This window comes from Anomaloglossus baeobatrachus, chromosome 4 (assembly GCF_048569485.1).
Source record: "Anomaloglossus baeobatrachus isolate aAnoBae1 chromosome 4, aAnoBae1.hap1, whole genome shotgun sequence".
Classification (NCBI taxonomy): Eukaryota; Metazoa; Chordata; class Amphibia; order Anura; family Aromobatidae; genus Anomaloglossus; species Anomaloglossus baeobatrachus.
In genome coordinates, this window is record NC_134356.1 from 369,175,796 (window position 1) to 369,200,380 (window position 24,585).

The 24,585-nt window shown below is 43.3% G+C and overlaps 1 protein-coding gene across 5 annotated transcripts in view; it reads right to left on the minus strand.

The window, feature by feature from the left end:
- Positions 1-737: 737 nt before the first annotated feature.
- Positions 738-24,585, minus strand: part of PIK3CG (phosphatidylinositol-4,5-bisphosphate 3-kinase catalytic subunit gamma) — a 99,512-nt gene continuing 75,664 nt past the window's right edge. For all 5 annotated transcript variants that reach the window (XM_075345155.1, XM_075345153.1, XM_075345152.1 and 2 more), the window contains 2 exons: positions 18,503-18,660; positions 738-1,259 (listed from right to left, as the gene is read on the minus strand). In XM_075345155.1, coding sequence (XP_075201270.1) covers positions 978-1,259; positions 18,503-18,660 — 440 coding nt within the window. In that variant the 3' untranslated portion in view covers positions 738-977. The remainder of the gene's footprint in view (positions 1,260-18,502; positions 18,661-24,585) is intronic.

Below are 24,585 nucleotides of genomic sequence, written 5' to 3' on the forward strand. Positions count from 1 at the left end.
ATGAAAAGTGAGCCCCGTGACCAATCAGCGCCTGGCATCTGTCTTGCAGCTTTTGGACATTTGAGCAGGATGTGAGCACTGCGCTGACTTCCAGCTCAAACGTCTGAAGGTGGGGTGAAGGAAGCTGGTGCTGATTGGTTGCATGGCCCACATGTCAAAAGAATGTCACGTGGGCCCTAGAAACGTGGTTCAGACTTTGCTGGAACTGTGGTCGCACAAAGTAGTGGACAACCTCTTTAATGTATGCCTACAATGCTATTGAGACTGCACAAATCAGCATATCTGACAATTAGAAAGGACCTTTCACCAAATTTTTCAAGTTGAATGGATACACAATGTAATATTTGTTGCAGAGCAAAATAAATCTTTTTATTTATTTATTTTACTCTTCCAGAGATATTAGCAATCAGTATTTGTCAACTAATGAGTTAAATTGTATATGTTTATGTATATGATATGTATATGTATATCAGCCTCCTGAATTGTGAAGCGCTGCGGAATATGTTGGCGCTATAGAAATAAAGATTATTATTATTAAATTCTTTAAGTCCAAGTGGGTGTTATCAAACAGTTATCATTGAGGGTGTGTACTTATTCTCCCTGTATGATGCTGAGAAATCATCTGCTTTTCTCAAAGCCAAAATTTCCCCTAGGGCTGGACAACCCCTTTAAACTCCAAACTGCTTTTACCCACAGCATGAGAACTTATCCTTATGGGTAAATAAAAAGGGAGGCTCTTTGAAAATTTGAAAATTGGTTCTGTTTTTATTAGATGTCAGCATTACAACTCTTTGATTTTTGTAGATTTGTCAAAAAATAGCCTAACACAAAGCATTTATGGATCAGCACAATTTATGAAATGGTTATGGTGTGTTAATGCTGCTTTTGGTCAGGAATGGTACATTTTTAAACCACACATTGTTATTATAATTATTGTACGGTTTTTAGCTTTAAGCTGTACAATGCCACCAGCAAATTTAAGCAGAATGCTTCTCGACTCCTTGTTTAATACCTAAAACGAGATGAAGAAACCAGTTGAACTGCACAGTCCAGCCTTTATCTCTGCAGACTTCAATTTGGTCAAGAAAATGTTTTTTAGCATTGTCTTCATTTTTTCCAACAGTCAATGACTCTCGAATGTACTCAATGTCCTCTTTACTTGTTAACTGAGGCATGCCTGTCATAAGCATCATGGAGAACAGGATGATCATAAGATTTGTATGATGACGCAGGGCTAAATAGGCTTTTACACATATATCCTGAAAATAAAAAGGTAAAAATACATTCAGTTAGCACAACAATTCAAACAACTGCATTATGTAAAAATTATAAAGTGGTCTCCTACACGTGTAAATACATAAAAATCAGAAAATTACATTAAAAATGTGGAGATTTACTAAGCTAAATACACCAAAATTCAGGCACAATTTGCCTTGAAAAAGTGTACATGCCTTAAATTACATTATAGAAAACAATATGACCTATTATGTAAATTTTTTTTGTATTACATGGATTTTTTTATTTTTTTTTAGAAATGTTTGGTAATGTTTTTTTTTTCATATCATAATCTTTATTAAAGAACAAAAGTAGTGCTCGCTGCCTCATCCTTCATCATTGGAAATCCTTTGCAATCCTTTTATACTGAATTTATAGAACACTTAAATGACATAATGCATATATCAGACTCTCCCCTACCGTGGAAAGCTTCAAGAGGAACCTGAAGACCCACCTCTTCCAACAAGCCCACAACTTACAATAGCCCTCAGTCCAGTACACCACTGCGCAACCAGCTCTGTCCTCACCCATTCCCTGTAGACTGTGAGCCCTCGCGGGCAGGTCCTCTCTCCTCCTATACCAGTCTGTTTTGTACTGTTAATGATTGTTGTACGTATACCCTCTTTCACTTGTAAAGCGCCATGGAATAAATGGCGCTATAATAATAAATAATAATAATAATAATATGGAGATGTTAATGGCAACATAACACAATTCGTGTGATGATTTCTCTAATGCCTGGGTCAGCCTGTCCTTGTTTCCGGACTCAACAATTTCAAACATGGTTGACTATTTCATAATGAATATCATGGAAATGTACGAGACTCGTGCGAGGGCATGCGTAAAGAAATATGGGGATTCCTCTGTCTACCTCTTCCTATCACTGTCGACTTCTTTCTTTTTTGTTCTCTCTTTCTTATTCAATTTTCCACTGAAATGTGTTTGTTCTGTTAGGAATTGATTGAATTATTCCATACTACTAAAAATATTGCATCATTGACATTTGAGTGACTCTTGTAGAATGATATTAGTTTGTAGATCACTATATACTTGCCTTATTTACTGTACTTGTGGCTATTAGACCACTGGTAATCATTGAGCTGTATTGGTTTTTCATAATATGTATACATACACTTTATTACACATGCATTGCTATATTTGTGTGATTAAACGTACATCTCAATAAATTAGAATATAATCAAAAAGTTAATTTATTTCAGTAATTCAATACAAAAAGTGAAACACATATATTAGAGTCATTACAACCATAGTGATCTATTTCATGTGTCTATTTCTGTTAGTGTTAATGATTATGGCTTACAGCCAATGAAAACCCAAAAATCATTATCTCAGAAAATTAGATTATATCAGACCAACTGAAAGAATGATTTTAAACTCAGAAATGTTCGTCTACTGAAAAGTCTGTACAGTAAATGCACTCAATACTTGGTCGGGGCTCCTTTTGCATGAATTACTGCCTACAGGTCATCTGCATTGTTGGGTCTGGTGTCTCTCATCTTCCTCTTAACAATACCCCATAGAGGTTTAGGTCAGGAGAGTTTGCTGGCCAATCAAGCACAGTGATACTGTGGTTATTAAACCAGGTATGGACGACACTTTTGGCAATGTGGACAGGTGTCAAGTCCTGCTGGAAAATTAAATTTCCGTCTCCAAAAAGCTTGTCGGCAGAGGGAAGCATGAAGTGCTCTAAAATTTCCTGGTAGTCAGCTGTGTGTCGCTCCAGGGCTATGAGGTACTTGGTCCTGGGCCGTATATGTATGGAGATGCGGTGTCACGTTGTGTAACGGATGTCCGGTTCCGTGATCCTGGGGGTCGCTTTTTAAAGGGATTATATACAGGGGAGATTAAAAGTTTATATCGTGACGCCACTTGCGGGTTGCGGTTATGGTGATGGAACCGCCGCTACATAGTCTTTTACCACTGGGGCTGATGGTGATGGCAGGATGGTAGGCCCTCCGCAAGAAAGAAGGGTAGACCACACAAAGGTTGCTGTTTACCTGGTTCTTTTTACTCACTGTTGTTGGTAACTGGTAAAAAATAAACAGACCAAAGCCGCAGCTAGTTTTACAAAGGGAACCAATATGTTCAAAACCAAAAGAAAAAAATTCCCATAAAAAATAACTTTAATTTATCATTTAAAAGGTATAAAATTTACAAAAAGTGTAACACTCACCCTAATAGTGTATGGGCAACAAGCCAGGTAAATACCAATGTTGGGGCACATTTATGCTCCACTGGCATAATAAAATTTTGTAAATACCATAATTTCTGGCTGAGAGTGTTATCTCCGGCCATTTGAAATATATTGAACATGGCATATATTTATAGCCCCATGTTCTTTGTGACGGGAGACATGTAATATCTTTTGTTTTAAATATTACCGGCAGTTCACGTCACTTCCGGTTATAGTGAGTGACGCGTTAAGTATGCGCTGGATTTTTCTCACACTCTGGAGACGGCATTTGACTGGTGGAACACATTAGCGTTCCACCATGAAACTTTATTCATTTTCTCGACTGCTTCCGTTTTAGCCATGTGACGCTGATAGTCACGTGACACTGCCATTATGGGGTTTGCTGGGATATGTGAGTGACGAGCCCAGTATGCGCTGGATATTCGTCACACTCTGGTGATGGTGCCTGAGTGGTGAAACGCATTTGCGTCGGTCCGTTCATTTGACATTAATAAATACATGGCATTTCTATGATGAGGTCGGCGTGTGGCAAAAGTGGTTGAGCACATTTGTGTTCCATCACGTTATTGATATATTGTCAGGTTTCCAGGTTTTCCAGTTCTCTTTTGAATGAGCTTGCCCTCAGTTAACATGGAGTTTAAGGTTCTGTTGCCCTACTTCCTGTCCAGCTGCTTAAAAGGCCGCCTCTCAGCCCAGTCCAGTGCCTGAGTATACTGCTTGCTGTGTGCTCCTGCTTTGCTGCTGCTAATCCTGATTGCTTTTGGATCCTCCTAAAAGACTACCGACCGACCGACTCTGGACCTTACCCGGTTTCTCAAGCTGTGCCCGGATTCCGTCTGCCATCTTCGGTCAGCACTCTGCCCGGTTCTCTCTGGTTCGTAACCACTCTGGACAATCATCCCGTACGGACACTCCTGGACTTTTACCGCTTGCCCATTGTGTCCCGGCTGCTGCGCATTTAGGCCTTCCGGGGTGATTGCCGGACAGTCCCTGTATAGGGGTTCGCTCTGGTGGTCTCCCTGGGGGAGTCCGGTGCGTGGCCCCGGGAATTCCCTCCGCTCCGTTTCGGGAAGGTATTTGTGTATTTGTACTGCTGTGTTTGTTCCGTTGTTATCTACCGTGGTTACAGATTATAAAACATCTTGTATCAAAAACTCGTCTCTGCTGATCATTGCCCTACGCTATCGAAATCCTCAGAACATATAATAAGTATTACATTATACTCAGGCCAAAAAAGAGGATTTCGCTGGGGCAATGACTGAGACACGAGGAGTAGATCAGCTCTTTTCTATGATTAACTCCTTGCAGCAGGAGATGGAGGTGGTGCAGACTAAACTTAGAGATGTGGAAGCACAGCTGGGCCATGATCACCAGGTACTGGGTCCGGCTATACAGGATTTGCAAGTCAGAGTGGAGGCTCAGGAAGCCGGCCCCACTACGTCCGTATCAGCTGCCGGTATGCCTAGGTTACCCCCATTCCGTTTCAATGGTGACCGTAGTCAGTTTCGTGGATTTGTGAACCAATGTATACTGTTTTTTGATGTACATGCTGATTATTACCGTTCTGACCGGTCCAAAGTGTTATGTATAATTATGTTATTAACCTCACGAGCACTGGCTTGGGCTAATCCTATGATAGAGAACCGGGACATCCGTTTAAATCACCTAGATGATTTTCTGACCGCAATGGCGCAGATGTTTGATGATCCGAATCGCCGTGCTACCGCTGAATCGGCTCTCCTTTCCTTACGTCAGGGAAAGCGTTCTGTCGTTGAATACGCCACTGAATTTAAGAGGTTAGTGGTAGACACCGACTGGGGAAACAATGCATTATTGTCTGTTTTCAGAAAGGGTTTGTCCGGTACCATCAAGGACGAGTTAGCTCGTTCCGAATCGCCAGGGGATTTTGAACTGTTTCTCCAGCACTGTGTGCGTATTGATACCCGCTTGACGGAACGTAGACAGGAAAAATGGGCAGCCGTAAACCGTGTAAACAACTTTGCATTTCCTTCCAGAGAACCCGCTCTCAGGACGCCACGGGAGGCCGAGGACGTTCCTATGCAAGTAGACTCTCTGCAAAAGCGAGAGACCAATGAACGTCGCGAACACCGACTCCGTGAGCGTTTGTGTTTCTATTGCGGTCAATCGGACCATTTCTTGATCGACTGCCCGAAACGTCCGAATCGCCCAAATAAGGTATTGGCAGCCATGGCAGAGTGTGACAACACGGACGCAGAGTCCGATATCTCTGAGGCAAGTGGACACTTGGATGCGGTATTTCCCTTGACTGTAATGTCAACCTCACCGAAGGACTCAGAAGGGAAATATACCCATTGCTCACTCCCCATTCAGATCCGTTGGGAGGGACAACTAATTCCTACCTCTGCAATGATAGACTCTGGGGCAGGGGGAAATTTCATGGACTCTTCTTTTGCCAGGAAACACGGTATCCGGTCTCAGCAAAGATCCGCACCGGTTACCATGGAGACGGTAGACGGATCTCCGTTAATCTCTGGACCAGTTGATCTGGAAACCGTACCGCTAGAATGCGTCATGAAGCCAGGTCAGCAGGAGACCCTTGTTTTCATGCTAATTTCATCTCCTCATTTTCCGATTATTTTAGGTATTCCGTGGCTACGGTCTACAAATCCGGTCATCGATTGGGAAACTAAGGAAATATCCTTCCCACCGCAGAATATTCCGACCATTAGTCCAACTGTTCCGGTTCCAGTACCACCAAATACGGAGAGCACTGTACAGGTACCTGTTTTACCCCCGGTTTACCGTGACTTCGCTGATATATGCGACAAAAGAAAAGCCGACCGGCTTCCCCCGCATAGACCGTATGATTGCCCCATAGACTTACTCCCAGGGGCGGAGATTCCGTTTGGTCATGTCTACCCGTTGGCGGCACCTGAGCTAGGAGCGCTAAAAGAGTACATTGATGAAAGCCTAGCCAAGGGATTTATTCGTCCGTCTACCTCACCCGCAGGGGCACCCATCTTTTTCGTGAAAAAGAAGGAGGGGACTCTGAGACCCTGTATTGACTACCGGGAATTGAATAAGATAACCATCCGGAACCGGTATCCGTTACCGTTGATTCCTGAGCTATTGGAGAGGGTCCAACAGGCAAAAATATTCACCAAATTAGACCTCCGTGGGGCATATAATCTGCTTCGTATACGTCCCGGAGACGAGTGGAAGACCGCGTTCCGATGTCGGTACGGACATTTTGAGTACCTAGTGATGCCTTTTGGACTTTGTAACGCTCCCGCGGCATTTCAACATCTAGTTAACGATATTTTTAGGGATATCATGGACCAATTCATGGTGATCTATCTGGACGATATCCTAATCTTTTCTGATTCTCTACAGGAACACCAGGAGCACGTCAAGACCGTACTTACCCGTCTGAGGGAAAACCACCTGTACATTAAGCTGGAGAAATGCGAGTTCCACTGCTCACAAATACAATTCTTAGGTTATGTCATCTCTCCTCAGGGACTAAACATGGAATCTAGCAAGATACAAGCCATTCTGGACTGGCCGGAACCGGGAAACATCAAGGAGGTACAACGCTTTGTCGGTTTTGCCAACTTTTACCGACGCTTTATCCGTAACTTTTCAGAGATTGTCCGTCCCATCACTCTGTTAACCAAGAAAGGACAGAAGTTTGTGTGGTCCGCCCAGGCCCAGGAAGCATTCCAGCGTCTCAAGGTATGTTTTACCTCAGCGCCAATATTAGTCCATCCGAATCCCGCACTTCCCTTTATCGTGGAGGTCGACGCTTCCGACTATGCATTAGGGGCCATTCTTTCTCAAAGGACCGGGGACAAGAGTCTCTTGCATCCGTGTGCCTTCTTTTCCCGCCGGTTGTCCCCTGCAGAAAGGAACTACGACATTGCGGACAAGGAATTATTGGCGATTATTGCCGCTTTCAAGGAATGGAGACACCACTTACAGGGAGCCGCGCAGCAAGTGATAGTACTCACGGATCATCGTAATCTGGAATTTCTTAAGTCTGCCAGGTGCCTGTCTCCACGGCAAGCCCGTTGGAGCCTATTTCTTAACCAATTCAATTTTATCGTTACATACCGTCCAGGTTCACGTAATGGGAAAGCCGATGCCTTGTCCCGAATCCACGCCGTGGACTCCGTGCCTGGAACCCCGTCTCAGACCGTGTTATCGGATGCCAATTTCGTTGGAGTACTCCAGGACCGGGACTTGTGGAAGGACATCAAGCTGGCCTATGATGGTGACGTATTTCTTGCTGCCCCCCCGAATGATGTAACTCTTGTTCTTCGGAATGGTGTGTGGTTGAGAGAGTGACGCATTTATGTCCCGGAGGCCGTAAGACTTCGGGTTCTCAAGTTGGTCCATGACTCCGTGTTGGCTGGTCATAGGGGGGTACAGAAGACGCAAGAATTTCTGAGCCGTTTTTTCTGGTGGCCTACTTGTTTAAAGGATGTGAAGGACTATGTCCACTCATGTGTGGTTTGTGCCCGGTGCAAGGTCCCTCGTGTGGCTCCTACGGGACTCCTCCAACCGTTACCCGTGCCATCTCGCCCTTGGGGGTCTATCTCCATGGATTTTATTGTGGAGTTGCCAGTCTCATGCGGACACAATACCATTTTAGTGGTGGTAGATCGATTGACTAAAGCTGCTCACTTCATTCCGTGTACCGGTCTTCCCTCAGCCGCAGAGACAGTGGATTTGGTTATCCAGAATGTATTCCGATTGCATGGGGTACCAGACGAGATCATCTCTGACCGGGGCGTGCAGTTCACGTCTAGATTCTGGAAGGGGTTTTGTACGGCACTCCAGATTGATGTCTGTTTGTCTTCTGCATACCATCCTCAGACAAATGGGCAAACCGAACGGACGAATCAAACCCTGGAACAATACCTTCGATGTTATGTCAGCCATCTGCAGGACGATTGGTTGAAGATGCTTCCGTTGGCGGAGTTCTCATATAACAACACTCAGAGCAGCTCCACTAAGGTAACGCCCTTTTTTGCTAACTTGGGTTACCATCCGAATGTTTTGCCTAGGTCACCGGTTGCGGTTTCGGTGCCAGCGGTGGAGGACAGATTGACAGAGCTACGACAAAATCTGGAGGTTCTGAAGGACACTGTGGCTACGGCCCAGGAGCGTTACAAGAGGTCGGCCGACACTCACCGGAAACCGGCACCCATGTACAAGGTAGGGGACTCTGTATGGTTGTCCACCAAAAACCTGAGATTGGGTGTTCCTTCGCAGAAGCTGGGACAAAAATTCATCGGTCCATTTAAGATCACCGGGATCGTGAGCCCTGTGGCCTGTCGGCTACGGTTGCCGCACCATCTAAAGGTACACCCGGTCTTTCATGTGTCTCTCCTCAAACCTGTCTCCCCTAATACGTTTCGTGGTCGTGTTGTGCCTCCTCCTCCGCCTGTGATGGTCGACGGCGAGGAGCAGTTCGTGGTTGAGGACATTATTGACTCCCGGCTCCATCGTCATCGGCTTCAATATCTGGTACGTTGGCAGGGGTACGCCCCCGAGGACGATTCCTGGGAACCGGTGGGTAACATTCGGGCACCCCGGAAGATCGCTCAGTTTCATCGACGGTTCCCGGACAAGCCGGGCCCTGATCCGTCCTGAGGCCGTCTCTGGGGGGGGGAGTAATGTCAGGTTTCCAGGTTTTCCAGTTCTCTTTTGAATGAGCTTGCCCTCAGTTAACATGGAGTTTAAGGTTCTGTTGCCCTACTTCCTGTCCAGCTGCTTAAAAGGCCGCCTCTCAGCCCAGTCCAGTGCCTGAGTATACTGCTTGCTGTGTGCTCCTGCTTTGCTGCTGCTAATCCTGATTGCTTTTGGATCCTCCTAAAAGACTACCGACCGACCGACTCTGGACCTTACCCGGTTTCTCAAGCTGTGCCCGGATTCCGTCTGCCATCTTCGGTCAGCACTCTGCCCGGTTCTCTCTGGTTCGTAACCACTCTGGACAATCATCCCGTACGGACACTCCTGGACTTTTACCGCTTGCCCATTGTGTCCCGGCTGCTGCGCATTTAGGCCTTCCGGGGTGATTGCCGGACAGTCCCTGTATAGGGGTTCGCTCTGGTGGTCTCCCTGGGGGAGTCCGGTGCGTGGCCCCGGGAATTCCCTCCGCTCCGTTTCGGGAAGGTATTTGTGTATTTGTACTGCTGTGTTTGTTCCGTTGTTATCTACCGTGGTTACAGATTATAAAACATCTTGTATCAAAAACTCGTCTCTGCTGATCATTGCCCTACGCTATCGAAATCCTCAGAACATATAATAAGTATTACATATATAATCCTCTGTCGGTTATTTTAGGATTAGTCATATTATGAAAATGAGTCACATGACAATCCACGATGGGGCGATCCAGCTGCCCAATCCTCACTTTCATTCCCCACTTACTTTAAAAGGGTGTCATATCCTGTTTGTCCTCAGGGATTCTCCTCACAGCACCTAGATTCTGTCTGTCACCGCAATACAGTATCTTTAGTCCTTGAATTTATCTATAGCTGTCCCCTGATGAACCCTGTGAAGCTAAAGGTCCAGTCACACTAAGAAACTTACCAGCGATCCCAACAACGATAGGGATCGCTGGTAAGTTGCTAGGAGGTTGCTGGTGAGATGTCACACTGCGACACTCCAGCGATCCCACCAGCAACCTGACCTGGCAGGGATCGCTGGAGCGTCGCTACACGAGTTGCTGGTGAGCTCACCAGCAACCAGTGACCAGCCCCCAGCGCCGCGTGGAAGATGCTGCGCTTGGTAACTAAGGTAAATATCGGGTAACCAACCCGATATTTACCTTGGTTACCAGTGCACGGAGCTACACGTGCAGAGAACAGGGAGCAGCGCACACTGAGCGCTGGCTCCCTGCTCTCCTAGTTACAGCACACATCGGGTTAATTACCCGATGTGTGCTGCAGCTACATGTGCACATAGCAGGGAGCAGCGCACACCGCTTAGCGCTGGCTCCTTGCTCTCCTACTTACAGCACACATCGGGTTAATTACCCGATGTGTCCTGCAGCTAAATGTGCACAGAGCAGGGAGCAGCGCACACTGCTTAGCGCTGGTTCCCTGCTCTCCTAGCTACAGCACACATCGGGTTAATTAACCCGATGTGTCCTGCAGCTACATGTGCACAGAGCAGGAGCCGGCACTGACAGTGAGATCGGCGGAGGCTGGTAACAAAGGTAAATATCGGGTAACCAAGGACAGGGCTTCTTGGTTACCCAATGTTTACATTGGTTACCAGCCTCCGCAGAAGCCGGCTCCTGCTGCCTGCACATTTAGTTGTTGCTGTCTCGCTGTCACACACAGCGATCTGTGCTTCACAGCAGGACAGCAACAACTAAAAAATGGCCCAGGACATTCAGCAACAACCTACGACCTCACAGCAGGGGCCAGGTTGTTGCTGGATGTCACACACAGCAACATCGCTAGCAACGTCACAAAAGTTGTTCGTTAGCAGCGATGTTGCTAGCGATGTTGCTTAGTGTGACGGGGCCTTAACAGGGAGAAATGCATCGGGACGACGTCTGATTGTGAAGATCTGATGCACCTCTGCCAGATAAGTCATACTATTATGTTGGCAAGTTATACTAATAGGATTTTGTATTTTAATGTTTAATTCACATTTGGTGCACATATTAGTGTAGTGTAGGGCAATTTAGGATGACTTTAGGGTCTCCTGTAGGTGAATGGGGGCGCCACAAACCTAAGCGTCATACCCTCCATTGATAGGTAAGATGAAAATAGGGGTAAATTAGGGACAGCCCCCCCCCCTCCTCCCTTTCTGGAATTTACATGTCTTATTGCCCATACACTATTAGGGAGAGTGTTAAATTTTTTGTAAATTTTATACCTTTTAAATGATAAATTAAAGGTTATTTTTTTATGGGATTTTTTTTCATTTGGTTTTGGTGGTAACTGGTACCCAGAGGACGGCTGGTACACCTCTGTTTTCTTTAGCCCCAGAGCCGGTGTGGTACCCTGGCGGCTTCTGTCCCCACCACCTCTCACTGGTTGGTGGAACCCCGTGGCTTGGAGCGTCTGGGGGTTCCCTACTGTCTGTCGGTAGTCTCTGATCCGTACGGCGGGCAGTGCAAACCCTGTAGGGTCGGTGTTCTGTTCCGGTCCCTGGCTCTATCTTTACTGCTGGTGCCCCCGGATTCTTGGGTTAGCGAGGTCTGTGAATGTCCCCTCACTGTGCAGGTATTTGTCAGGTAGCCTGAAGCGTTCACCTGACCTAGGGCCCTGTGCCGTGTCAGTGCTCTGGTTGCAGGGGTACCTGGCTGTAGCCTCTCTGGCAACCACTCTGCTACGCCACCTAGGTCCCTGCTACACGACACCGTCTAGAGACATGTCCGTCCCTTTCCACTGTCACTACCGGACTCCCCGTCTTTCTTGTCTCTCTGTGTCCCCTCTCACCTGGTTGTCGTCTAGTGGACTGGACTGGCTTCACCCCTGGGTGGCCATTCATTGGGTCCCAAAGTAGTCAGTCACACATGATTGGAAGAGGGAAACTGGGTATGTTTATGTGTTTTGATGTTACCGGCACTGGTCTTCCAGGTCCCTGGGGGTAGGCCCTGCATCTTTGACAGGATGCAGTACCTAGTAGTGCCCTGATGGGTTCAGGGGCACTACAGCTGTTCTGACTTTGGTCTTGATAAAATACAGTGGACCTACACCAGCAGATGACATGGCTCCCGAAACATCACCCAAGCAGCTTGGATTGTGTGTGTCTCCACTCTTCCTCCAGACTCTGGGATCTTGATTTCCAAATTAAGTGCAACATTTTCTTTCCTCTGAAAACACCTTGGACCACTGAGCAACAGTCTAGTTCTTTTTCTCCTTGGCCCAGGTAAGATGCTTCTGGCGTTGTCTATTGGTCAAAAGTGACTTGACACAAGGAATGTGACAGTTGTAGCCCATGTCCTGGATACGTCTGTATGTGGAGGCTCTTGAAGCACTGACTCCAGCAGCAGTCTGCTCCTTGTGAATCTCTCCCAAATTTTGGAATGGCCTTTTTTTAACAATCCTATCAAGGCTGTGGTTATCCCATTTCCTTGTGTACCTTTTTCTACCACACTTTTTCCTTCCACTCAACTTTCCATTAATATGATTGGATACAGCACTCTGTGAACAGTCAGCTTCTTTAGCAATGACCTTTTGTGGCTTACCTTCGTTGTGGAGTGTCAATAACTGCCTTCTGGACATCTGTCAAGTCAGCAGTTTTCCCCATGATTGTGTAGCCTACTGAACCAAATTAAGGGACCATTTTAAAGCTTAGGAATCCTTTGCAGGTGTTTTTTAGTAATTATTCTAATTTTCTGAGACAATGACTTTTGGGTTTTCATTGGATGTAAGCCATAATCATCAACAATAACAAATAAACACTTGAAATAGATCACTCTGTTTGTAATGACTATATAATATATACGTTTCTATTTTTGTATTGAATTACTGAAATAAATTAACTTTTTTGATGATATTCTAAATTATTGATATGCACTTATATATTTGCTTTCTAATAAAACTTAATTCAACCATAAAAAAATTGCATTACTTTAATTACTGTATTTACTGCAGCCTTAATTCACCTCTTCTACTTATTGTTACCACTGACATCTTCCCATATCTCTTAAGTATGGAACCATCATACCCTTTCTTAGGCAGTATCCCCTCGACCCTTCCTCCTCGCTTCTAAACTCTTCGACCAACATGTGCATCTCCAACTGTCTTCCCACCTGTTATCGAACTTTCTATTTGACCGGCTACATCCTAGTCACGTGTCAGGATGGGCTGCTGGCTGAAGAAACTGCTCCAGAGACCTGTGTCTCAACTGTCATAAGCACACATACAGCTAGTGCTGAACAAGTGTGTGAGAGGAGATAAAATAAATCTTCTCCTCAGATGACTAACCACGGAGGACTGTGGCTGGAGATAAAACTAGTTTGTGCTAAGTCAGTGAGAAGATTTAGTGCTTCTCCCATCACACAGTTCTCCTCTGTTCATGGAAGTATGTGTGATTACAATAAAGCTTTTTGCAGTGTCGAGAACAATGTTTCTTCAGACTGCAGCCCATCCTGATATGAGACTTGGTAGGTTTGAACTATGTGATAGGGAGTATTTAATTAAACCACTTTAACTCTGCTGCAGGTTAATCCACGTTTTCCCTGGTCACTATTCTGTCTCTCCTAAAGCCAATCTTTTCACTGGCGACCCATCAGCTTGAAAATTCAGTTCACAATACTAAAAATTCATTACAAGGAAATCCCTAATTTATCTCCTCTATACATCTATGACCTAGTTAACTCACAACACACAACTTACAATTCACACAACCTTTCTCTCTGCTCTCCTTTTGTGCTCCTCAAAAGAGTGTCTGCAAGATTTTTCCCACCTTCACCCCATGACGCTATTTTTTAGGCGACAGTCACAGTTGCTATTAAGACCCAGCAACATGACCTGTCAACCACATGAACGCTAATAAAAATGAAAGTAATGGCAGCGCTGCTGCCACCATCGCATTCACACTACATATACAATGAGCATTGTCCGCATGTGTGAAAGCAAAGTTCAATTATATTGTTTTGATGTCTTAAAGTTAATGTATGTAATGTAATTTGATTTTGGTGGATCAATCATCTAATTTGGGCCTCCTGAGTATCCCCCAACAAGGCATTTAAAAGAGAAAAGAAGCAGGCAGTGCTGATATGACTCACCCTGCTTCTATCACCGCCGCCTGATGACGAATCCTATGAATGTAGTGATAGAAACTGTGGTGAGGCACTGCTATCACTCTCCCTGCTTCTATCACTGCCCCCTAATAAATGTCTCATTTTGGGGAACGAGTTGAAGGTGATATAAGCAGGGAATGTGGTGGTGGCCATTGGAGATGCAAGTGACAAACACAGATAAAGTGTGGTGGTAACCACTCAAGATGTGGGCAGCGGCTAATGAAGCTGCAGTGACTTCTCCATTACACCCGTGAAACAGAATGCATCTAAAGGGAGGGAGGTAACAAGCTGTGGTAAGTGACCGCAGCGCTGCCCCTTGATGATGTGGTGTTTTAGTAGGGGTAATAGAAGCTTTGGGAAAGTGAGTGTGATTGAAGCTGTAGGGAACCTGTGGGGAAGTCCAAGCTCCTGTGACTTCTCGTTTGAGACTCCTCTCAAACAAACCACAGGGAGTAAAGTAAAAAAAAAATAATACATATAGGGAAAGGCTGAATAGGGAAAATAGTAGAGAATTTTATAATAAAGTAAATAACTAAAGTAAAAAAATAAATACATATAAGAAATAGCAGGATATGGAAAAAAGTAGGGAATTTTATAATAAAGTAAATAACTAAACATAGATATTTATAAAAGGTATTAAAGGTACCGGAGTACTCCTTTAAGTTTTTGTTCCTATATAGAAAAATACTTTTGGTTACATTATGATGCCTAAGGCTATGTTCCCACAAAGAGCTTTTGGAGAATTTTTGATTTTTGATTTGATTGTAGAATTTCTGCATCTATTATGTAAATTAGGTTACTTGCATTTTTTCATTGTGTTTTTTTGATATGCATTTTAACACATTTACAAAGCTGTGATTTTTTTGTATCTTTTTGGTGTGTCATGCTTTTAAATTAAGCTGATTTGTTTTTGATACATATTAGTATTTGGCTTTGACAAAACTTTATTTATCTACTTACTGAAGATACAGATTACATGCGTTTCTGATATGTTTCCGGTACTCTAAAAACTGACGTGTTATTTACCTGCGGATTTTCTGCATCTAATCCAAGTCTATGGGGAAAATGTGCACTTAAAACTCAGTGTACCCACAAGAGAAATTGAACATGCTGCAGATTTGAAACATGCACCACAGGTCAGTTTACGCTTATTAAAAAAGAAGCGCATTGGGAGTGAGATTTCTATAAATCCCATCCATTTTTGTGAAACTACCGTATAAGAGGCTGCATTTTTTGATTCACCAAAAATACCCGATGTCAAAAACTCGCCAAAGCTCAGTGTGTGAAAGCAGACTTAGGTCACACGCAATGCACATGGCGAGTATTTGGTGAGGTTTTTACCTCAGTGTCTGTAAGGCTGGGGTCACACGTAGCAATGCACCAAAGATCCCACCAGCGATCTGACCTGGCAGGGATCGTTGGTGCGTCGCTACATGGTCGCTGGTGAGCTGTCAATCAGGCAGATCTCACCAGCGATCAGCCATCAGCCACCAGCGACTAGTGAAACGATGCTGCTCTTGGTAACCAGGGTAAATATCGGGTAACTAAACAAAGCGCTTTGCTTGGTTACCCGATATTTACCCTGGTTACCAGCCTACACCGCTTACAGGCTGCCAGCGCTGGCTCCCTGTATACGTAAAAAAGGATTCACATCGGGTTACTAAGCTTAGTTACCCGATATTTACCCTGGTTACCAGCATATGCTGCTTACACAGAGTTGGTGCTCGTTGGTCTCCCGCAGTGAAACATGCATGTTGCACAGTGGGAGACCAACGAGCAAAAAATGAACCAGCACGGTGTGTAACGATCAGCGATTTCACAGCAGGGGCCAGGTTGCTGCTTAGTGTCATACACAGCGAGATCGCTGATGAGGTCACTGGTACGTCACAAAACCTGTGACTCAGCAGCGATCTCGCTAGCGATCTCGCTATATTAGAAGTACCCCTAAGCCAAAACCTGGAGTGGGTGATAAATACAGAAGTGGTGTTGTGTTTCTATTATACTTTTCCTCGGATTATTCCACTCCTGGTTACAAATACTGAGGTAAAAACTCCCCAAATGCTCATCGTGTGCACATGGCCAGCTAAAGCCAACAACATTAAAATTACAAGCCATAATACTCAATCTTCTAATGTGTGATCGTAAAATTTGGGAAACCACGTTTTTAAAATGCATTTGTAAAATACAGTGTATTTATACTGAATAAGTACACAGATCAATCAATATAAAACTGAATATAATTGTGCACTTTTGTAGCAGGAGAGGTACAATGGTGTGAAAAACTGTTTGCCCCATTCCTAATTTCTTATTCTTTTGCATGTTTGTCACACTTAAATGTTTCAGTTCACCAAATAAATTTAACCCGTTCACCACCTGGCGATTTTTCGTTTTCCATTTTAGGTTTTTCCTCTCCTTCTTCCACCAGCCATAATGTTTTTATTTTTCCATCAATATAGTCATATGAGGGCTTTTTTTTGCGGGACAAGTTGTACTTTTGTACCATTCATATTCTGCCACATATTGTACTGGAAAACATGAAAAAAATTACAAGTGGAGTGAAATTGCAAAAAAAGTGTAATTTCACAACTGTTTTTTATTTTTTAATTTTTTATTTACCATATTCACTATATGGCAAAACTGACATGTCAGTATGATTCCCCAGGTCGGTATAAGTTTGTAGATACCAAAAATGTATAGTTTTACTTCTATCTAAGTGGTGAAAACATATTCAGAATAACAGCCCTTTTGTCGCCATTTTCCAAGACCTGTCCAAGACATTCTCATTTTTCGGGATCTGGGCCTTAGTGATGGCTTATTTTTTGCATCTTGAGCTGGCGTGTTTAATTATACAATTTTTGCTTAGAGGTGAAGTTTTGATTGCCTGTTATTGCATTTTAATGCAGTGTTGCAGCGACCAAGAAAACGTACTTTTGGCATTTTGATTTTTTTTTATTGCTACACTGTGTACCAATCAGATTAATTGATTTTATAATTTGATAGATTGGGAACTTCTGAACGTGGTGATATCAAATATGTGTATATTTTTATTTATTATTGTTTTATTTTCAAGGAGCAAAAGAAAGTGATTTGAACTTTTAGGGTTTTTTAAAATATTTTTTAAAACATTTTTTACATTTTATACTGATTTTACTGGTCCCCCTAGGGGACTTTATCAATGCACAGTTCGATCGCTTGTGCAGATCATCGCTCTGATCAGCAGAAATGCTGATCTCCTGTGAGTGCTGGCGCTCATCTGACCCCATGCTGCCATGCCAACCCATTGGCACTGGTTTTCCCTTGTCTGTCTTTCCATGTCACTTCTGCCCCTTCCTTCCCAGGTGGGAGGGGGGGATTAGATTCGTTCTAGTTAGGATCATAGCCAGGAACGGGACTCTGGCATCTTTGCGATCAGAAGTAACCCTGAGGCTAGGGGTAGCCTATTGATCCCTTGCGTGAGGGATAGCAAAGGAGCGCCTGTCCCTTGTTATCCTACAGTCACATCGTGATAGAGGCCTGCAGTTCTTTGGATGTTATTGTGGGTCTTTTGTGACCGCTTGATGAGTCATCGCTGCGCTCTTGTGGCAATTTTGGTCTGCCGGCCACTCCTGGGAAGGTTCACCACTGTTCCATGTTTTTGCCATTTGTGGATAATGACCTTCACTGTGGTTCACTGAACTCCCAAAGCTTTAGAAATGGCTTTATAACCATTTCCAGCCTGATAGATCTCAGTTACTTTGTTTCTCACTTGTTCTTTAATATCTTTGGATGGCGGCATGAGGTCTAGGTTTTGAGGATCTTGTGGTCTACTTCCCTTTGTCAGGCAGGTCCTATTTAAGAAATGTCTTTATTGAGAACAGATGTGGCAGTAAACAGGACTGGGTATGGCTAGGGAAATCGAACTCAGCTTCCCCAAAATGTGATAAACCACAGTTCATTTTTGTATTAAGGGGGGTGGAATCACTTTTTCACACAGGGCCCTGTACGTTTGGATTTCTTTTTCTCTTAATAACAAAGGCCTTAATATATAAACTACATTTTGTTTTTATGTTATCTTTATTTACATTTTTGTGGTGATCTGAAACATTTAAGTGTGACAAACATGCAAAAGAATAAGAAATCAGAAAGGGGCAAACACTTTTTCACACCGCTATAAATACGATATTATTTCAGAATTGCTTATACATTTGGCTTGCTTCACAATTTACTGTATTCAGTGTATGTTCAATTTGAAAATACATACAATATAGATATACCTGGAATTTAAGAAAGTATTCACTTGATTTCTTTCCAGAGGTTCCCATCACATGTAAAAAATCTGGCGTTAAAACAAATGGTACCCTTTCCTTGTTAATGCCCAGAAAGCTTTTATAGTTGCCAAGGATGTGTCCAAAATCAATATGGAATAGATTACCTAAGATCAAAATGAATGTAACAGGTAAGAACATAGAAATACAAGTTATATCTTCTTATATTCTTTAGCCGCCCATACACATTAGATTAATGTTGGCTAAACCCGACAATATTGGCGAATTCAGCCAACAGTCTAAGGCCTCTGTCACACGTTCGTGCCTCCGGTATGTGTTTGCCAGTTTTTTCACGTACTGGAGGCACGTACACACGTGGACATATGATTTCATAATTGTTTGGACACACATAAGTATTTTGGAACGGAACGTGTGTCCGTTCCGTACTTACGTGTGTCCGTGTGTTTCGCACGCTGACATGTCCACGTGTTCTCCGGCAGCACGGGTGTCACATGGCCCGCACCCGTACCACACGGATGTAGTGTGGATGCGGTCCCGTGTGACACGTGCCGGAGAAACACACGTGTCATGTTAAAAATTAAAAAAACACATACTCACCTCCACGAGCCCTGCAGTCTCTGCCGCGGCTGTCACCTGCATCCGTCCCCCAGTGAATTTGAACAACGCATCTTCTTCACTGGGGGCCGGAAGCAGCATCAGCGGGGCGTGGCCTGTGCCAGACGCTGTCATTCACCACCACAGACAGCTCCGGAAGAAGCAGGTAAGGCGGGGCTTTCCGTTCTCCGTGTGTTATTATGTATAACACACGGAGAACACGTACGTGCCACAAACACGGCACATGGGTAGCAAACCATCCCTTTAACACGTACGTGAAAAAACGGTTCTTTTTTTTCACGTGCGTGTGACAGAGGCCTAAGCTGTATGAGGATGCTAGCCAACTGATTGTAAAGGCAAATGTTGATTGGGAGTTTCAAATTACGGACTGCTGATTGCTTTTTTTTCTCCTAGAGACAAGCCACTGGCATAGAAGGAGCATTCAGCCGAACCATAACTTTTCTCTGTTTGACTTTGATGTTGTATTTATACATTCAGGATAATGAGAGCCATACCAGATTTGGATCTGGTAGTCAGTGTACACCCTTAAAGAAGGACAGCAACATGTGGTATGCTTGTAACATGTTGTAAAGTATTCTAGATAGGTAGAGTCGTAGATAGAAAACGTGATACATTGATGAATGGAAAGATAGATAGATCATAGATCGATCTACAGTATCTATCTATCTATCTAATCACATCACCAATTTTCTAAGTAAATATACAGTCATGGCCCAAAAGTATTGGCACCCTTTAAATTGTTCCAGAAAATTAACCCCTTTACCTTGGGCAATTTTCCATTTTTTTCCTTCCCTTTTTCCGAGAGCCATTACTTTTTTATTTTTCCATCAATCTTGCCATACGAAGGCTTATTTTTTGCGGGACGAGTTGTACTTTTGAATGAAAAAAAAATACTAGTTTTACCATATACTGTCCTGGAAAATGGGAAAAAAATTCAAATGCGCAGAAATAGTGAAAAAAGTGCAATTGCACAATTGTTTTTTTGGGGTTTTACTCACCAAGTTCATTATATGGTAAAACTGACATATTAGTATGATGCCTCACATCTGTACAAGTTCATAGATACCAAACATGTAAACTTTTACTTTTATCTAAGGGGTGAAAAAAAATTTAAACGCTTGTCTAATAAAAAGTAGCACTTTTGTCACCATTTTCCGAGACCCATAGCATTCTCATTTTTCAGGACCTGGGGATCAGTGACGTCTTATTTTTTGAGTCTTGAGCTGATGTTTTTAATTATACTATTTTGTGTAGATGAGCTGTTTTGATCGCCTCTTACTGCTTTTTAAAGAAATTTTACCGCGACCAAAAAACGTAATTTTGGCGTTTGTAATTTTTTTGTAGTCACGCTGTGTACCGAGCAGATCAATTAATTTTATATTTTGATACATCGGGCATTTATGAATGCGGCGATACCAAATATGTGTATTTTTTTTCTTTTTTTAACCTGTTTTATTTTCCATGGGGCAAAAGGGGGTGATTTGAACTTTTAGTTGTTTTCATTTTTTCATATATTTTAAAAATTTATTATTTTTATTGGTTCCCCCTGGGGGACTTTAGGCCTGCAGTGTCCAATCGCCTGTGCATTTCTGCTGATCAGAGCAGCATTGCTCTGCATTTCCTGTAAGGGCGGCTTTGCACGTTGCGACATCGCAAGCCGATGCTGCGATGTCGCATGCGATAGTCCCCGCCCCCGTCGCAGGTGCGATATTGTGTGATAGCTGGCGTAGCGAAAATTATCGCTATGCCAGCTTCACATGCACTCACCTGCCCTGCGACCGTCGCTCTGGCCGGCGACCCGCCTCCTTCCTAAGGGGGCGGGTCGTGCGGCGTCATAGCGACGTCACACGGCAGGCGGCCAATAGTGGCGGAGGGGCGGAGATGAGCAGGATGTAAACATCCTGCCCACCTCCTTCCTTCCGCATATCCTACGGAAGCCGCAGTGACGCCAGTAGGAGATGTTCCTCGCTCCTGCAGCTTCACACACAGCGATGTGTGCTGCTGCAGGAGCGAGGAACAACATCGGACCGTCGCGTCAGCGTAATTATGGATTACGCCGACGCTGCACCGATGATACGATTACGACGATTTTGCGCTCGTTAATCGTATCATCTAGGCTTTAAACACTACGATGTCGCATGCGATGCCGGATGTGCGTCACTTTCAATTTGACCCCACCGACATCGCACCTGCGATGTCGTAGTGTGCAAAGCCCGCCTAAGTCTCAGCTCTCTGTCAGCTCTCACAGCAAGTGAGTCATGACAGCATCAGAGGTCATCAGCTAACCCTGCGCTACGATGACTACACATTGGTACCCCATGATCGTGTCATGGGGCCGCCGATGGCAGCAGGGAACGGTGCGTTTCTCACCACGGCAATGTAAATGCTTAGTGTGGCACACACAGACACACAATGCAAAGATTAAGTCAACTTTTCCTCTTTTTTATCTGACTTCAGGTGTGATTTTCATATTGCCGACACCTGTTACTTCCCACAGGTGAGCATGAAAGAGTATGACATGCTTGAAATAAAGTTTTTTACCCACTATTTTAGAAAGGTGCCCTCAATTTTGTATAACAAAACATATGTAATTGCAGTAATTTTCTGGGAAAAATTATTTATTTTCTGGAACAATTTCAAGGGTGCTGCTAACACTTTTGGCAATTACTGTGTTTCTAAACATGTTATTGACATGGATGTCTCACCACATGTCGATAACAACCCATAAAATCCACACAGGCAAACAATTTCAAACCATACATGTTCATAAATTTAATGATGTGTAATAATGAGAAATGACACAGGGAAAAAGTATTGAACACATGATGAAATAGATGTACAAAAAGCCAAGGAAAGTAATTACATCAACTGAAATTTATCAGTAATTAGAAAGCAATCCTGCCACTTAGTAAAATATAATATCAGCTTGTACAACTTACGGCCAATAAAGAGATGTCATATTACAAAGATGCCTCATAAGAAACCTCTCATAATGGGTAAAACCAGTGAGCTGTCTCAAGACTTTTGCAACGTTATTGTTAGTAAATATACTGATGGCATTGGTTACAGAAGTTTTTTTTAAAATACTTAAGGATCTAGTGAGCAATGATGGGGCCATAATCCGGTAGTGGTAAGAACATAATTTCACCATTACCCAGCCATGACCAAGTGTTTCCAGCAAGATTTCGGACAGAGGAGTGAAAAGAATTATCAGAAAACTTGTCCAAGAACCACCTGTGGAGAGCTACAGAAAGACGTGAAATCAGCAGGTACAATTGTACAATAAGTAATGCATTCAACTTCCATAGCCTGAATGAACGCACGAACAAAAATATAAAATAGAAAGGTCTATTTTTATATGGAGTCATGGACTAAAGTGCATCAATGGATTCTTCCACTCCATTCACAATAGCACATAGAAAAAAAATCCACTGAAGCAGTATTAAATATTGAAAAAATAGATTACTGCAACAATCCATTATCTTGATCCTATATCTGTAATAATATAACTATTCACATATTACACATAGAAGTCCTTAGTGCATAGACATGCAGCAGCTACCAAGGCAGCAAGCTACCCTACAGAGCATCAATCCATCATCTTGATCCCATATTAGTAATAATACAACAATTAATATATTACCCTAAAACCAGGCTGTGTCATATCTTTTATAGCAGGAGTCTTGTAACCCATATAGGGGCATTTCAAGTTAGATTTTTAGTCTAACTGCCCAGACATGGATGTTTTTAACCCAGATAGTGGCATTTCAAGTTAAGTTCCCGGTATACAGAGATTACCTTGCCGTGGTGACTGGGTTTACATGCATTGGCTAATACATAAACTAAATATCTCTTTTTTCATATATTCCTATAGCAGTAATGCAATACCAGATTTCCCTTATACATTGTTGGCTTTTTAGTGTGCAGCTATATGCATCTTGTAGTTACTATGTTTTTCAGCCAGCAACTATTCACACTTGTTGGATGTGCGGGGCAGTTTTTTTTAAATATAACCCAGAGAAGTGCCATATCCATTATAGTCACCACAGCTCCGAAAACAAGATCTCCAACAGCCCCAAAAACAATATGGTCACCATAGACCCAAGTGTGTCTCCTGGAATAGGGCTTCGGGCGGCCACAGGCATTAAGAAATGTTGGGTTTTTTTCAAGATACGCCCCCGTCGGGGAAGAAGAAGGTAGCACCCTAGGTGGGTGCCTACACTCTCTACCCCTCGTCCCAGCCCTGGCCATATTTGGAACCTAAAAGGCAGTGCATATCACTCCAAAAACACCATACTTACAGTGAAGTTTGGAAGTGGGAACTTCATGGTGTGGGGCTCTTTTTCAGCATATGGCACGGCAAACTTCATGTAATTGAAGGAAGGATGAATGAACAAATGTACCAAGATATGCCTGATAAAAATCTGCTGCCACGTACCAGAATGATGAAGATGAAATGAGGATGGAAATTTCAGCAAGAAAATAATCTCAAACTCACAGCCAAGGAAACTCTCAACTGGTTTCAGAGAAAGAAAATAAAGCTGCTAGAATGGCCCAGCCAATCACCTGACCTGAATCCAATAGAAAATTTATGTAAGGAACTAAAGCTTAGAGTTCATAGAAGGAGACCACTGAGCCTTCAGGACTTGAAGAGTATTTGCATGAAAGAATGGGCCAAAACCAGACCTGAGCAATACATGTGACTAGTTTTTCCATACAGGAGGCGTCTTGAAGCTATTAACACCAACTAAGGCTTTTGTGCGAAGTAGTAACTACATTTCAGTAAGCATGTTGAATACTTTCTCCCTGTGTCATTTCTCATTAGTACACATAACTAAATTTATGGACATCTATGGTTTAATTTATTTCCCTTTGTGGATTGGATTGGTTGTTACCAACATCTGAAGAGAAATTCATGTAAGGTTAACTATATAACTTTCAATGAAAAAGTTCAGTTTTACTCAAATAAGAGGATGCAAAAATGAATGCACCCCACATCAAAAAACTACTACATCAAGTATTTTTATGAACTCTTTAATATTCAAAGACAGCACCAAGCCTTTTAGGGATGGAATGAACAAGTTGGCAACATATTGCCATGTCTATCTTTTTCCATTATTCAAGGACGGCCTCTTCTGGAGCCTGGATGCAGGATGGGGAGTGATGCTCAACTTATCTCTTCAGAATTCCCCATAGATGTTTTGCTTGGGTAAGATCAGGAGACATAATTGACCACTGAATCACTTTCACCCTATTCATCTTCAGAGAGGCAACAGATGTGTGTATTGGATCATTGCCATGTTGGAATATATCACATCTACCTATGGCATAGAGTAAAGGTAGCATCTTCTCTTTAAATATAGAGCAGTATGTCTGTGAATTCATGACACTATCAATGAACTGTAGCTTCCCTATATCAGCAGCACTCATGTAGCCCCATGTATTTTTTCTGAATA